At 26.1% G+C, this 15,856-nt stretch overlaps 1 protein-coding gene across 1 annotated transcript; it reads right to left on the bottom strand.

Moving 5' to 3' along the window:
- Nucleotides 1-1,863: 1,863 nt before the first annotated feature.
- Nucleotides 1,864-15,773, bottom strand: LOC127278978 (actin-binding protein IPP-like). Its single transcript, XM_051300993.1, has 7 exons — nucleotides 15,551-15,773; nucleotides 13,994-14,528; nucleotides 10,861-11,026; nucleotides 9,046-9,392; nucleotides 8,250-8,596; nucleotides 7,948-8,168; nucleotides 1,864-3,525 (listed from the first exon to the last, which is right to left on the bottom strand). The coding sequence occupies exons 1-7, from the start codon at nucleotides 15,618-15,620 to the stop codon at nucleotides 3,289-3,291; spliced, it is 1,923 nt and encodes a 640-aa protein (XP_051156950.1). The 5' UTR covers nucleotides 15,621-15,773; the 3' UTR covers nucleotides 1,864-3,288.
- Nucleotides 15,774-15,856: the final 83 nt, after the last annotated feature.

Below are 15,856 nucleotides of genomic sequence, written 5' to 3' on the forward strand. Positions count from 1 at the left end.
AAATATTGTCTTTCTTTTCAAATAGGGTGGGAAAAATTTATTTATTTTTTCCTCGGATATACTTCCGAAGTAGGGGTACCTCCGATTTTAATAAAACTTGGTATACTAACGTATTTTGGTGCGCTGATTACGAAAATGATAGTGAAAAGTGGCGCAAATTTGATTATCATGGTAAAAACCATAAAAAACACCATAAAATAATGGTTTTTTACGATTATCTCGTAAAAAACAAAAAATTTCGAAAAAAGTTTTAGACAAAAGTTGTAGATCTCAAAAAAACACACATTTTATGTTTTATGCATTTTTTACCAAAAGTCATTATTTTTCGAGAAAAATGGTCCGAAAGTAATTTGCGGAAATTGTGGGGTAGACTACAGCAGCGGTAAATGCAAAATAGTAAACACGGCCTTCGGCCGCGTAAGGTACTGCTCGCTTCTCTTTTTAAGAAATCTTGGCGAAAGGGGGTGGATGTGTCCGAAAGTAATTTGCGAAAATTGTGGGGTGGAGTCCACAGCAGCGGTAAACGCAAAATAGTAAACACGGCCTTCGGCCGCGTAAGGTACTGCTCGCTTTTCTTTTTAAAAAAAACCTTGGCGAGAGGGGGTGGATATGGCCGAAAGTATTTTGCGGAATTCGTTATATTCTGACTAATGGTGAATATGATACTGTATACGAGTCAAATAATATGTCTAACCATGACTGCTGTATATGTTTTCATTATCATGGTGTTTTTCGTTTTTTGGATTTTTCTCGAAAAATAATGACTTTTGGTAAAAAATGCATAAAACATAAAATGTGTGTTTTTTTGAGATCTACAACTTTTGTCTAAAACTTTTTTCGAAATTTTTTGTTTTTTACGAGATAATCGTAAAAAACCATGATTTTATGGTGTTTTTTATGGTTTTTACCATGATAATCAAATTTGCGCCAATTTTCACTATCATTTTCGTAATCAGCGCACCAGAATACGTTAGTATACCAAGTTTCATTAAGATCGGAGGTACCCCTACTTCGGAAGTACACCCTTTTCCTCTAACTTGAAAATTTCAGTTTTCGGTGCAAAACTAAGAATGTTAGTTAAAAAAAAATTAAAAAAACAAATATTTCTAATTAATATTATGTTAAAAATAAACAAAAAAAGAAAATAACCTGAAGGTATCATTAACATAAACCTTATTTTTACAATAATAAAAACACTTCATATAATGTCATATAAGTATTGTAAAGTTTACGGCAAGTAAATGTATCTGAGATTTCAGAATCTTATCTGATTAGTGGAGACTGAAATTTTAAAAACAAGATAAGTGCGAAAAATATTCGGACAAACATTTTAAACATAATCAAATGCTATTAAACAATTTTCGTTAGAATATATAACATTCAAAAGTTAATATTATCATAATTTTACACAAACTCTTCAAAATTCAACACCCACACATACACAAGAAATTTCAAAAATAAAAAAGAAATGTAATTGTCTTTAAATTAAAATTATATTAAAAAATTATTTTTTGTCAATTTAAAATTCTTTAAGAGTAAAAAGATTGAATGCAAAAAAATGTAAAATATAACAGAGTTTAAACAGTATTAAAGTTAATTTTTTTTAACAACAGCAGAAAAATATATAAGAATTTTTTTTTTTTGTAAATTGACTTTCGGCTTTTCTCTTACTTTCTAGACTCCTCTAATCAGAACAATTAAAATCAATTCTGATAAAATTAATTAATGAAAAAATTAATTATTTGATAATAATTAATTCGAATATGTGCACAAGTAAACTTGTGTGTTAAAATGATTATAAAAAAGCGACTATCAAAAAAGCACATTTTAAAGATACATAATAAATTTGCAATAACGATTCAGTACTCTTTAAACTTGCCACAACATGTTTAAATATACATAGTATAATAATAATAATAATAATAATAATAATAATAATAATAATAATATCTTAACTAACTGTTAGTAACTTTGGTTGTTGACGATTTGCATAGCCAAAAAACATTATTTTTAAAATCAGATATTTTTCTGATGGACATTTAGTTGTTCCCAAACTGGTTCAAATTTGTACAAATTTTCATTACTTTTTGTTTTCTTTTTTTTATGCATAAAATCGTATAACACTTTTTATTCGAATTAGAGATATTTTTTTTGACATATTTTTGGATGAAGAGATTTTGTAAAAATATGTGAAAATGATTCGAAGATACATTTTTTTTTTTGAAAAAAGTGTTTTACAAATGTACATATATTGAACCGTCAGGGGAAGAACACGTTCGAAAGCTAAATATATTTTTTTTCATATTATTTATATATATATATATATTTATATAACCTCAATTTCTTCTCGCAATTATTTTCGATACTTTTAAACTTATTAAAAATCGACGTTATTTCGAAGTATACAAAAAATACGAGTTTTCCTTTAGTCTGAAAGAATGTTTTTAATTTTTTTTTTTTATAATTCGCGAATTTCGACGTTTCACAAATAATCTGGGACAAGAGACGTTTAATTAGAAAAAAAAATAATAATTTCATTTAATTTAAAATATAAAAATTATTTAATTAAATAAAAATTCGATTATGAAAGTTTTTTAAAATTTGTTTCAAAAATGAAAAAAAAATTGACGACCATTACTTGACAACGAACAAATATGAAAATTTCAATTATTTTAATCAATTCTTTATAGAATTAAATTCTAATCGCTGTAATTTTACATCTCCGGTCCCATCAATATTTTTATTTATAATTTTTAGCTGCACAGTATTTTACCAATTATTATTTTCTCATAAAGAGCTGTCCAACCTGATGATATATATTTTCATAACTTTCTCATCCATTAAAATTAAAAATGACTAAAAGCCACTACTAAAGTGAGTTTTAAATTTTCCGATATGTGTTAATTATCTGATTTTCAATTAATTCTTTGAAAAAATGTTTCATAAAAATAAATTCTGACATTTTTCAAACATTTCCATGCAAAGGTTCTCTAAATTATTAAAATAAAAATAATGTTTTAAAAAATTGAATTTATGCATTTTTCAATTCCTCGAAGCATTGAAAAAAATATACTATTACGATGACTGTATGTGTGTTTTTTTAAAATATTATTTACACCTTATAAACTCTTAGATTCGTGAGGAGGATTTCTTTTTTCATTTTTTGTATTCGTAAAATTGAGTAATTCCTAAAATTTGCAAGGCCTCTAAAAGTTGGACAGCTCTTAATTAAATGAATATGAAGAACGTTCGATGATTATATTGTGTTGAAAAATAAAAAAATGATAATCAAAATGGTGCGATTATCGCTGCTGCTTCACCTCGGCTCGTTGGAAGAGAAGCGCACTCGTGCCATGTATCGGAATTTGGATCGTAACATTCGACAGTAGAAATGGTGATTTGCGTTCGGTAAAAATTAATTTCTTGTGATTGATCGCCGCCTATAACGTATAAGCGTCCATCAGCCGCTGCTACAGCAGGATACGACCTGCCAACTTTCATTGGAGCGACAGTTGTCCATTCGTTCTGCAAAATTAAGTATTGTTTTCTCTTTTTTTAATATTATTTTTCTTTTATTGATTGTAAGAATTGAATAACTGAAAAAATAACAAATTACAAAATATAAATGGGGAAAAATATTCTTGAATCTATCCATTATATTTTACCTTTTGTATTTTTTTCTTAATAAAATAATCAATTAATATAACTATTTTGGAATTTATTTTGAACAATCATCAATAAAGAAATTTATATTATCTGAATTATTTCTGTATTATTATTAAATTTTAAACGATTAAAGATATGTCTTTCTACAATTTGGTATGCAGAATCTATATAATTTAAGCTATCTTTTACGATATTTTTAAATATTTTTAAAAGTGGTCACAGTCTACGAAAAATTGATTTAAAATTTGTTTTTCAATTTTTGATGTTACCATTAATCCTAATATTAAATAATTTTTCCTTTCATTATTTTGATATTAGAAATTGATATTTTTTTCGATTATTCGAAGTGAGAAATAAGTGGCCTGATGATAGTGTCAAACCAAGACACCGAAACGTTGCCAAACAAGTGATTTGGTGTTTTATTTCTCACTTCCAATAATCGAAAAAAATATCAATTTCTAATATCAAAATTAATCTAATCTTCAAAATTAATACCATGATGTTAAACGACATTAAATTTACTACAAAATCCACACCTACTTTTCTTTGTTTAATGGATTTTCAATAAAATTGTAATACAGGCCACGAATTATACTTTTTCTGACTTTTTTCGAGTTATTTTAATAAAATGTGACTTTTTCTCCTTTTTTTTACATTTTTTTACAAAATTTCTAAACAAAATACGTCTTTTTAAAATACAATGCAGATCTTCTTCAGAACTTCTTCTTTTCAATTATTTAACAAATTTTTAACTAAATTTCTTCACTAAATTAATTATTTTTAATAATTTTAATGAAATTCTTTACAAATTCAATTATCTTAAACTATTTTTCAATTAAAATTTTTTTGAAATCTAATAATTGTTTATAATTTTAAAGAAATTAGCAAATAAAATTACCAAAAATTATTAATTCAAAATAACTTGAAATTTAATTATTTAAAAAATTTCAATTATTTTTAATGATTTTTATAATATTTTTCGAAAATTCAATTATCTGAAAGCATTTTTCAATTAAAAACTTTTAGAATTCAAGTTTTTTATATGATTTCTAATAAAATCTTCATCAACAGAAATCACTAAAAATTTCTCTTATTATAATTATTCATCATGATATACTTATATTGAAGATTAAAAGAAGGATTACAACTAAAATAGCGATCAATTTTACAAATATTGGTAAAATGTAAACTTTATAAACATCAATCGATTCGTTTTCATGCCAGGAATACGGTTTTGACAAAATTTATTAAAAATTTTCATGAAAAAAAAGTTATTTCAAAAAATACCCGTGTGGAAAAAGCCACGATCTTGCCCTCAAGAGTTCGGGGCCCCCGGCGGGGGCCCATGAGGGCTGATCCATATGGCGAATCCATGAGGGGCCCCGCATGGATCGCCCTCATGATCGATTAGCAAAATTTTCTAAGTCCAAAAATCAAATATTTTTTTATCACCAAAAAATTAATGTTTATAATGATTCAGAACAACGAAAAACGCGTTTTTAATAAAAATATATTTACACTTTTTTGAAAATTCACCTGAGATGATTCATGATAATAATCATAAAGCATATAATTAATTATATTTTATAAATTGCATTTGATTGGAAAATATAATTTAATATCTTAACTTTAACTAAATGATGTTAAGCACTTTTCTTTGTTAGGTATTTTTCAAGTTTAAATAGCATCAAGAAGTTAGCATTCGTTTTGAAGTAGCGTGCGTAGCGTAGTTGGTTAAGCGTTAGACTCATAGTCCGTAGGTCGTAGGTTCGATTCCCCCCATGCGTTAGATTTATTTATTTCTCAGGTTTGCGTTTAATCATTAATTCTATGTATGAATTAATTGAAAAATGAAAATATCCGTTAATAGTATGCATAAATTACATATTTTTTAATTTTTTAATTAATTAATTTATTATTACATTTAATTATATCCGACAGTTAATTAATTAGAACGTTAATTAATAAATTCAATTTGAGTAAGAATTTAATTTAAAATTGAATAATTATTAAATAAATATGTTATTTATTCATAACTTAAGCTTATTTATTATTAATTAACTTTTATTATTAATATTATTGATTAAAAAACATTATGGCAAACTTGAGGGCAAGATGAGGGCAAACGTGAGGGCCCATAAGGGCGCCCGTAGGGGCACCCTCATGGATCGCCCATGCGGGCGCCCTCATCGATGAGCATGTCGTTTCCATGAGGGGCCCCTATGGATCATCCATATGCGGCCCTCATGGCATGAGGGCGATCCATAAGGGCCCCCGCTGGGGGCCCACATCACTTTTCCACACGGGATACGAAAAATTTTTTTTTTTTAAATTAAGGAGGTTATAACGGAAATAGAATTAACATTAGTAATTTAATGAAACCTAGTCCACTATTAGATAAATGTTTGAAAATTATGTAGCTAAATTTTTCAGACCTCTAGGTTCTTGTGAAAAAAGTTATAAGCGTTTTTGTTTTTTAACAATTAACATTGTGTCTTATGGGAATTAAGTACTTTTTCATACATATTTACTCACCACAAAATAATTAACATTAAGAAATTGATGAAACTTTTTTTTAATACAAAACAGATATTTAATTATTAAATATCTGTTTAAAAAAGTGTTATTAGGTTCTTGTGGGAGCTGCAATAAATTAATTTTTAACAATATTTCACGTTTTATACGTTAAATTGAACAGCTGTCAGAACGTCTGGCAACGTTGCACACTTGATCATGCATATTATACGTTAATTTTGCGCGCTAAATTTTAAAATGTTCATTCTGATAGCACGTATAAAATACGCTATATTTAAAAAGAAAATAAAAGTTAATAAATAAAATTGATTATACATTTTTAAAGTTAAATTAAAGTTCATTAAATAGAGGGATAATTGTTTTATTAAAGTAAACAAGTCATATAGCAACCATTTGCAACTCGACTGACGTAATGTGGTGTTGCCAGACGTTTCACAGTACCGAGAAAGTCAAATCATAAAATAATGGTTTCTGTTTTGATTAGTTCAGTCAATCCCTATAACCTCCTTAAAAATTGATATAATTTATAGATTTTAAGTAAAATATAGACTTTATATAGATTAATCAATTTGTTTTAATGCGAGAAATCAGTTTTTTGGATAAAAAAAATTATATTTACAGGGTAAAAAAATTTTTGGTTAAAAAACGTATTTTGGAATTTTTGAAAAAGTGACAAAAAAAATTATGTGAATATTTTTGGAAATCCTTGTGTCTAATTTTAGGTATTGATGACTGTAATAAGCCTATAAAATTTCAGAACAATCCATCGAAGTGTATTAGAGATAATTTGTACACAAGATTTTGTGACACACACACACAAACACATCCGGACATTTGTTTAAAACTTCAAATATATGCATTCTAGATAAAAATAAACCCATTTTTAAAAAATCGAAAATCCTCACGAATACAAAGCTTCCTCATGAGGAGAGGAAGCAAAATCACTTGAAGTTCAATTAATTACAAAAATCTAAATTGTAAATCTTTGAAAATTCAATTATTTTTAAAAAATGTTATCTAAAATTATTTGATAAATTATTTTTAGTTCTGTAAAATTTAATTATTGTCTGAAAATTAACAAAATCTTTTGAAATTCAATTATTTCTAAAAATTTCAACTTTAACTCTTCCAAAGTTATTATTGTTTAAAAAAATTTTTATTTAAAAATCTGTAAAACTTGATTAAGTATTGCCGGGTAATTTAAAAGTAATATTGAAAAACAAACCAAGATCGGGGATGTCCGCTTCACGTAGAATGCCCCAACTGTCAAAATAATCTTTTTTCCGGGCAACTCAACTTTTACATTCAAATTTCAAGGTATACAAATATATAAATTTTATAAAATAATTGTCAAAAATAAATTTTACGGAAATTAAAGTTTTGAAGAAAATAAATTGGAGTTATTAAAAATTTTAATCAGTAAAAAATAGAAGAAATAAACATTTGCTGAAAATATTCTTAATTAATTGAACTGCCAGATCAAAGAAGGGCAAATAATCCATTTAAATTACATTAGTTATGTGCCCTTCTTTGATCCGGCAGCTCAATTAATCATTTTATGTAATGAGAATTATAGTAAATTTAAATTCTAATAAACGAATTTTCATGTTGTTTGACATTTGAAATTTGTAAATTAGATCAAAAATAATTCGAAATATTTACAAAAAAATTCTACATTTGCTACATTTTGTAACGAAATAAAAAGAAACAGAAAAACGATATTTTTGGTGAATAATTATAATTTACCTTTTTGAAAGAATATCGCTCGACGGATGTGAGTACCTCGTGATTTTTATTAGTACCACCAACAACGTAAATGTAACCATCAAGAACGGTGATTCCCATTTGTGAACGTGGTGTTAATAATGGAGCTAAATATTTCCATTTTTTATTAACTGGATTGTAGCTCATAACTTCTTGATGATGTCGACTAACGTGAGTACATCCACCGACAACATAGATGAGCCCTAGAGAAAATGAGATTTTCAATATATTGATTATAATTTATTAAAGCTTTATAACAAGAATAATTATATTGTATATTCTACCTTCATAAGCAACGACACCCATGCTAAATCTAGGTTCTGGAAGTTCGCCATCTAACGTCCAAGTATTGGTTATTGGATCGTAAATTTCAATAGAACGTCCAATATCTTCACCGACCCAACCACCAAATGCATATAAACTATTATCCAAGGCACATAATCCAAAATCACATCTAGGCTCTTCCATGCATGCGATTGAGGTCCAAACGTCGTCACGGGGATTGTAACATTCTCCGTTCGCGATTATACAGGATTCCAATTCACCTCCAACAACATAAACTTTACCATCTAATAATGCAACACCTGGTAGAATTCTGCCTATTCCAATCGGCGCCACTTCGCTCCACTCTCTAAAATACAATTTCTTATTTTCTACACTCGTGACAAAGAGTTATGAATTCAATTTAAAGAAAATTATAAGAGTAAACGAGGGAAGTTTTTAAAACAAAATAATTCAGGGATGGCAACCGAAACCCTCATTATAAAGCTAATTTTTATATAACAGATTTTCTAGTGCAACGAATTTCTATTTTATCGAATTTTCATTTTACAAAATCTTTATTTAATAAAATTTTCATTTGGTCAAAATCAAAGAAAAAGTGAAAAAATAATTAATAACATTTTTGGTAAATATATACCTACTAATTATATCAAATTAAACATAAATAGTTAGAAAATTATTCATCTAAATATTTAAATCACGATATTGAGACTTTCGTACAGTGATAAATTGACTTTTTCATTTTCGAGTATCTTCTATGGAGAAAAATAAATTATTATTATTATTATTACATCTTACCCAGTAAATGTGTCGTATTTGTCAATAGTTTCGTAAGTACTTTCGGCAGCTCGAGCCCAACTATCGGGACAATGTTCCCTTTTTGAACCACCGATAACCAAGATGTTTTTCTTAGCACAAATTCTTGGCTGCGCGTGTAATGGTACAAGGCAGCCTTTGTTGGAAATTAAGTCTTTCTGAATTGATCGCAATGCCACTATTAGACTAGCATCTTTGCAATCAAGTATTGTTTGCTCCAGGCGAGCCAAAGAGCAAAGTCGCAGTCTTATATGACCTAAGATTTCAAAAACATAACATCTTCTAGCCGATATATCCTGTGTTATCCAATTATACGCCGCTTGGAAGACCTGAATTAAATTCATTCATTATTTCACAATTTATTTCATTCATTTTTTTTTTCATTACTAAAATTCTACATATGAGGCATTTTACGTGTAATGTCCTGAGTTAAAAAATTGATTTCTCGAAAAAAAGTGAAACTTGGGGAAATTGTTGTCCTACCTGATAGTAAAATATGTCCAAAAAAATTTTTGACTTTTTTGAAATTTTGGGGGAGATAGAGGGGGTCAATTTTATCAGTTTTTCCTGACACTGCCTACTATTTGAATTTTTTCTGTCTATAAATGCAATAAAAAAAATTTTGTCATGTATGTTTTTTGAAGGTTTTTTCATGCTCTTTCGAATGGTGAATTTCGTTTTTTCAAATTTTTGAATTTTGACCTTGATTTTCTATAATTAAACATAAATTTGCTATTTTCACTAAAATCGGTGCGTTTTTTTAAAATAAATAATTGCAAACGAAAACTGAGATTTTTTCCGATGTGTATATAAATTTTCAGAATGCCGATTTTTTTTGTTTTCGAGATATTAAATGTCAAAATGTCCGCGCGCGCCAGTGTTTACAGCTACCGCGGCGCGGTATGAGTCGACCGCCTCGCCGCGCGCGCGGACGTAAAATCTTTGACATTTAATATCCCGAAAACAAAAAAAATCAGCATTCTGAAAATTTATATACACATCGGAAAAAACCTCAGTTTTCGTTTGCAATTATTTATTTTTAAAAAAACGCACCATTTTTAGTGAAAATAGCAAATTTATGTTTAATTATAGAAAATTAAGGTCAAAATTCAAAAATTTGAAAAAACGAAATTCACCATTGGAAAGAGAATGAAAAAACCTTCAAAAAGCATCCCTGCCAAAATCTTTTTTATTGCATTTATAGACCGAAAAAATTCAAATAGTAGGCAGTGTCAGGAAAAACTGATAAAATTGACCCCCTCTATCTCCCCCAAAATTTCAAAAAAGTCAACAATTTTTTTGGGCATATTTTACTATCAGGTAGGACAACAATTTCCCCAAGTTTCACTTTTTTTCGAGAAATCAATTTTTTAACTCAGGACATTACACGTAAAATGCCTCATATATAGTAAAACAATTCAATAATTTTGTATTATAAGATTTAAACTGCATGCAGAGAAAACATATTTGTAAAACAATGCTAATGTTATTTTGAAGGTACCTTATATTAATTAAATGGCCCACATATGTATAAATTGGCACAGAAAAAATTTAATAGAAAAACGAAGAAAAAAAGGAACTAATGTTAATAATATTTTTATATAAATTAAAATTTTTTTCTTAGTATTAAACTACACCTAGAAAAATTTTTGAAATTTTTTAATTTTTTAATCTTCATTATCCTACGAATAGAAAAAACTTTTTAAAATTTCATAAATTATATTTCTGTTTTTAATACTTTCTAGCATTAAATTTAGATTAAAATTAGTAAAAAAAATTTTTAAATTTTCTATTCACCTGAAATTCGGTATCGATGTGAATATATTCGCTACTGAGGAAGCGAACGAGGTATTCCTTTGGCAGGTCCAAAAATTCTTCCTCTTGTGACACTCGAGGAAAATTGACTTGAATAAAGCGTAAGGCAGTCTCCAAAAGATTTGAACTATTGTGTGCTTCGGCAAATCTAAAAATAAAAATTGTGTAAAATTGTAAAATTCTCAAAATGTTTTTAAATATATTCAAAAAATATCAAAGGATACCAACGGTTTTATTTATTTATTTATGTACATATATACGGGCTAACAAAAAGAAAAAAAAAAGTTATTTCGTACCAAAGTACTAAATTAAAGAAATTATAATATAATTAAAACATTACATATAAGTGTTTTTTTTAAATATAAACAAAAATAATAACTAGGTAGCGTTGTGTAATTATAAAATGAGAAGGTTAATTAATTAAATTTATTCCTAGATTCATTTTTCTAAATTACAGAGTAAAATTACAAAAAAACATAAATTTATTTAATATAGAATTAAAAAAGACCAAGTTATTGCAGTGTAGTTTTAAAAATAAGATTTTAATGTTTAAATTGCAAAATATCTAGTATATTATTATTCGGTTATTTTTTGCATCGAAGTTTCGAAAAAATTATATAAAAACTTACAATTTAAATAACAAAAATTTTCAAATTGATGCATTTTTTTAAAATTTAAAAACATTTTTAAAAAAATCTTTTAACATCTGAAATTTTTAAAAATTTATATCTCAAAAAATTTGATAAAAAAAATTCGAAAAAAATCATGAAATTCTTTTTTGTAGAGTATACAAAGATAAAAAAAATTATATTTCAAAATGTGTCTTACTTTTTTAATCAAATCAAATTAAATCAAAAACATTTTTAATTAAATTGTCTTTCTTTTTTGAAACAAAAACTAAAATGATCTGAAAAGTAATTTTTTTTTCAAAATGTTTGATTATTTTTACAACATACCCGAGTTGAAATTTGAAACCCTTTATAAGTTTTCCAATAACCTAATTTTAGACTCCTTTGATTCTCTTTAACATTATTTACTTCCCTTTTAGAAACCAAATTTGCAAAAATGGTAATATCCACTATATTTGAGAGTTTAAAAAGGTCTTGTAGACAAAATAGAGAGGCGAAAAGGAGATATTTCATATTTATAATTATATTATAGTTGCCATTATGAATATTGTCTTTTTTCATTTTTAATATTATTTCTAATATTTTATAATATATTTCAATCTTTGTTTTTTTATGTTTCTAATCAAATTATAAAATTTCATGCAATAATTTTATATCCTTTTTTGAATCTTTTACAGGGTTGCCACAAAAATTTCATTATAATTTTCCTTGACTTCCAGACAATTTTTTGTGTTTTACCCTGACATTTTCGAATTTTGTTATTTTCTATTCTTTTTAAAAATTCAATTTTTTTCAAAGCTTTCAATCAAATTTTACGAAATTTCAATTACGTACAATTCTTTAAATTCAATATTCGAAAATTCAATTGTTTTCAAAAATATAATTAAAATTCTTAAGTATTAGGGTCAGTTGGGGTAAATGGGTTTATTTTTTTTAAGTTGTTATTTACATTCCCAGGATTAATTTTATGCATCAGAAAAAACTTTAAATTAGCTTTAAATGCATGAAACTGACTGTCCCAAATTTTATGAAATTTCATAAATTTTGGGGTAAATGGAGACAGCATAGTTTCTAAGAAAGTTTTAAGAAAAAAGTTTCCTTAAGTATATTACTGTATTAAGGGATGAAAAAACTTGAAAAAAAATTTGTAGTAGATATATAATAGTTGAACCAATTGAATTTTTTTTATTTTTTTTTATTTTAGTATTTTGTTTCGCATTTGAAAAAAAAAACATACTTAAAAATCATACCAAATTTTTTTTTTATTCCTTATGACTCCCATAACAGAAATTCACTTGAATTTTTGATTTTTGTCAATTTGGTTAATAATGACAAAAATCAAAAATACAAGTGAATTTCTGTTACGGGAGTCATAAGGAATAAGAAAAAAATTTGGTATGATTTTTAAGTCTGTTTTCTTTGAAATGCTCGACAAAATACTGAAACAGTTAGACTTTGATTTTCAAGTTTTTATGTATTGAGTGATAACTTTTTTTATCTTGTTGCCAATTGTCAATATAAAAGCTTGGCTATACTCAAAAACCTTTTGCAGGTGATCTGAGGTTAAAATATTGACGTTGAACTTAATTTTAAAACTGTAAATTAAGCTCCAAAACCTCTTGTCCCCATTTACCCCAACTGACCCTAATTAAAAAGAATTTAATTATTTAATAATTTTGAATAAATTCTTCAATGCCATTATTTTTGAAATTTTTAGTTTAATATCTTTTAAAAATAGAAAAAATCAAAGTATGAATTTACAAAAAATTTCTATTTCAAATCGCCTGAAATTCAATTATTTTGATACATTTTCAAAAATTTTGTACGTATTTTTGTGTGCTAATAATTGTAAAAGAAAGAGATTTTAATAGTATTTCAAACTATAAACAATATTTTCTAAAATTTTAATAATTCAAGATTTCGCTTTAAAATTCAAAGTGATTTAAATATTTTGAAAGTAAAAAATATAAATTCAAGGAGAATTCAATATTTTTTAAATTTATATTTTAAATTTATTTTTTTTTTAAATTTCCCGACATTTCCCTGACTTGTGGCAACCCTGAATTTTATATTACTAAATTTATAATAACCTAGTGCATGTAATTTAAGTTTATAATTTTTGATGTTATTCTTGATAATGCAACATTCAATTGTCCGTGAGTAAATACAGGAATTGGTAAATATATACCAACTTTATAAAAGGATTTGATTTGTCCTTCAGATTTATTTATTGTCCTAGCATACACAATTCTTATTGAAAATTGACGTCTTATCATTTTAAATGATAAATCTAAACGAGATATAAATACTATTTCACCTCTAATTTTTTCCAGTAAATATTTTAGCAGAAATTGCATTATTTTTCAAATTTTTTTTACCACTAATCGAGTACCATTATGTACTCCTTAAACAAAATAATATTTCTTAATAGCATAATAAATAATTACATTACTCCCAGTAGATGAATGTAAAAAAAAAAAAAATACCTGTAAATTCCAAGGGCATTAGAACAATGAAGTTGTTGTTCTAGATAATCGGTACATCCAGAAACAACTTCCTCCAATTCTAACATATCAGCAGCGGCAAAAAGCTCCTGAACATTGTCCTGAGTAATATCAATATTTCCAGTGTAAATAAAATCGACGAGCATTGAAAGTATTTTTGATGAAACTGAATGAATTTCGACAGAATCTTGTTGTTCTTCAACCAATCCACCAGTGAACATTGCATTAAAATAAGCACTACCCGCCGCTAGAACTAATTTATGAGCTCGAATCACACAATCACCAGCGACAAGACAAACATCAGTGAATTGATTTTTTAATCTTTGAGCTTGTAAATTCCTTAAGATTTTTGGAGCGTATTGACCCATTGTTTGTACCGTGTTCGATACATCGGTAGTTTGTTTAACGTTATTATTTTGAGTCGCATAACCAGTTGTTTTTGAATTATTGCCATTTTTTAATGGAGGAACTGCGCCATCAGCCATGAAACCATCGAGTTGACCTTTATCCACGGCTCCTGCAAAATTTACATTATTCTTTAGAAATATAAATTTACATTAATTATATTTTCTTTTCTTTTTTTTTTGTTTTGTTAAAAAAAATCCTGTTTCATTATTATAATTAATACGGTTAATTAATTAAATTTATTATTTTTCTAAATTACAGAATATAAAATTACAAGAAAATTATTTTACAAAATTTAATTTTAGTTTTTATTTTGTTAATTACATTGTTATTTAATTTCATAAGAAATTTAATATAGGTTAGTTTTAATAATTTACAAAAACATTAAATATTCTCATTTTTTTTTTTTTTATTCAATTCGAATATTTATAGAAAAAAAATATATAAATACATCCAATGAAACGAATTCAATTTCTTTCCCACTTGAAATCAATAATCCACTTGAAACTTATTGACCCCTATTTATTTCTTTTAATTGATTAAACTCGAATAATTTTTTAAAAAACAAAATCAAAAATATTTAATAAAAATTATAATAAAACTCTTTTTTTAAAAAAAATATCGTAAATATATACTTATTGTAATCTACATGAAAATTGGAATTTATAATAAAATTAATTTGACAATAGAATCTTGATATATGTAAATTAAGTAGTAATTGAACTTTTATTAATATTAAAATCTATAATAAAATAACAAATTAGCGAAATAATAATAAATACATTATTATTGGATCATTAATAAATAATGTGTCCAATGGATATTAAACTTTTCACATAAAACCAAGTTTCATAAAACAGAATAAAGTAATTAAAGAAATTTTGGATTCATCTACATATATTTTAGAGTCTATAAATTCTGTAAAGAATTGAGTAATTTATTATATATAGGGAGAGTTCATTAAACATTTTTTTTATTATTATTAATTAAGAGCGTAACTGATCATTCAATTTTGTTTTGTGTGTATAAAGTAAACAGCGTAAAAGCTTGAATAAAAAAAAGTGCAATAATTACTCTTGACCACTTTGTTACATCCGCTCTGAGGAGTATAATTATCTAATTAAATGTACTTACGACATATACGGGAAAGCACCTTATAGACGCTATGAAAAGACTTGGCGTTATTTTTTCCCTTTAAACGCATCACTGATGCCACATTTTCACTTGTATTTCAATATTTTCCACTAAAACACTGTTAATAATTTCATTCACTAATTGTCATTTGAAAATAAACACTAAATTGAGAATTGATAACAAATACCCTGGCCTGCACTACAATGACATATGTCAAATAATAACATATATTACACGTAAAGTTAGCTGCAGATTCTAAGAGATCTGAAGTTGTAGACAATGACTGTTGCTCAGGACCGAAATGAG

The sequence above is a fragment of the Leptopilina boulardi genome, unplaced genomic scaffold (assembly GCF_019393585.1).
Source record: "Leptopilina boulardi isolate dan_hultmark-lab unplaced genomic scaffold, ZJU_Lbou_2.1 LbouV2_213, whole genome shotgun sequence".
NCBI lineage: Eukaryota > Metazoa > Arthropoda > Insecta > Hymenoptera > Figitidae > Leptopilina > Leptopilina boulardi.

Coding starts and splice junctions, on each gene's coding strand:
- LOC127278978 (XM_051300993.1), bottom strand. CDS start 15,620: ATGCGTTTAAAGGGAAAAAATAACGCCAAGTCTTTTCATAGCGTCTAT. Junction 11,027..13,993: donor AATGCCCTTGGAATTTACAG/GTATTTTTTTTT, acceptor TTTTATTTTTAG/ATTTGCCGAAGCACACAATA. Junction 8,169..8,249: donor GGGTGTCGTTGCTTATGAAG/GTAGAATATACA, acceptor CATTTTCTCTAG/GGCTCATCTATGTTGTCGGT.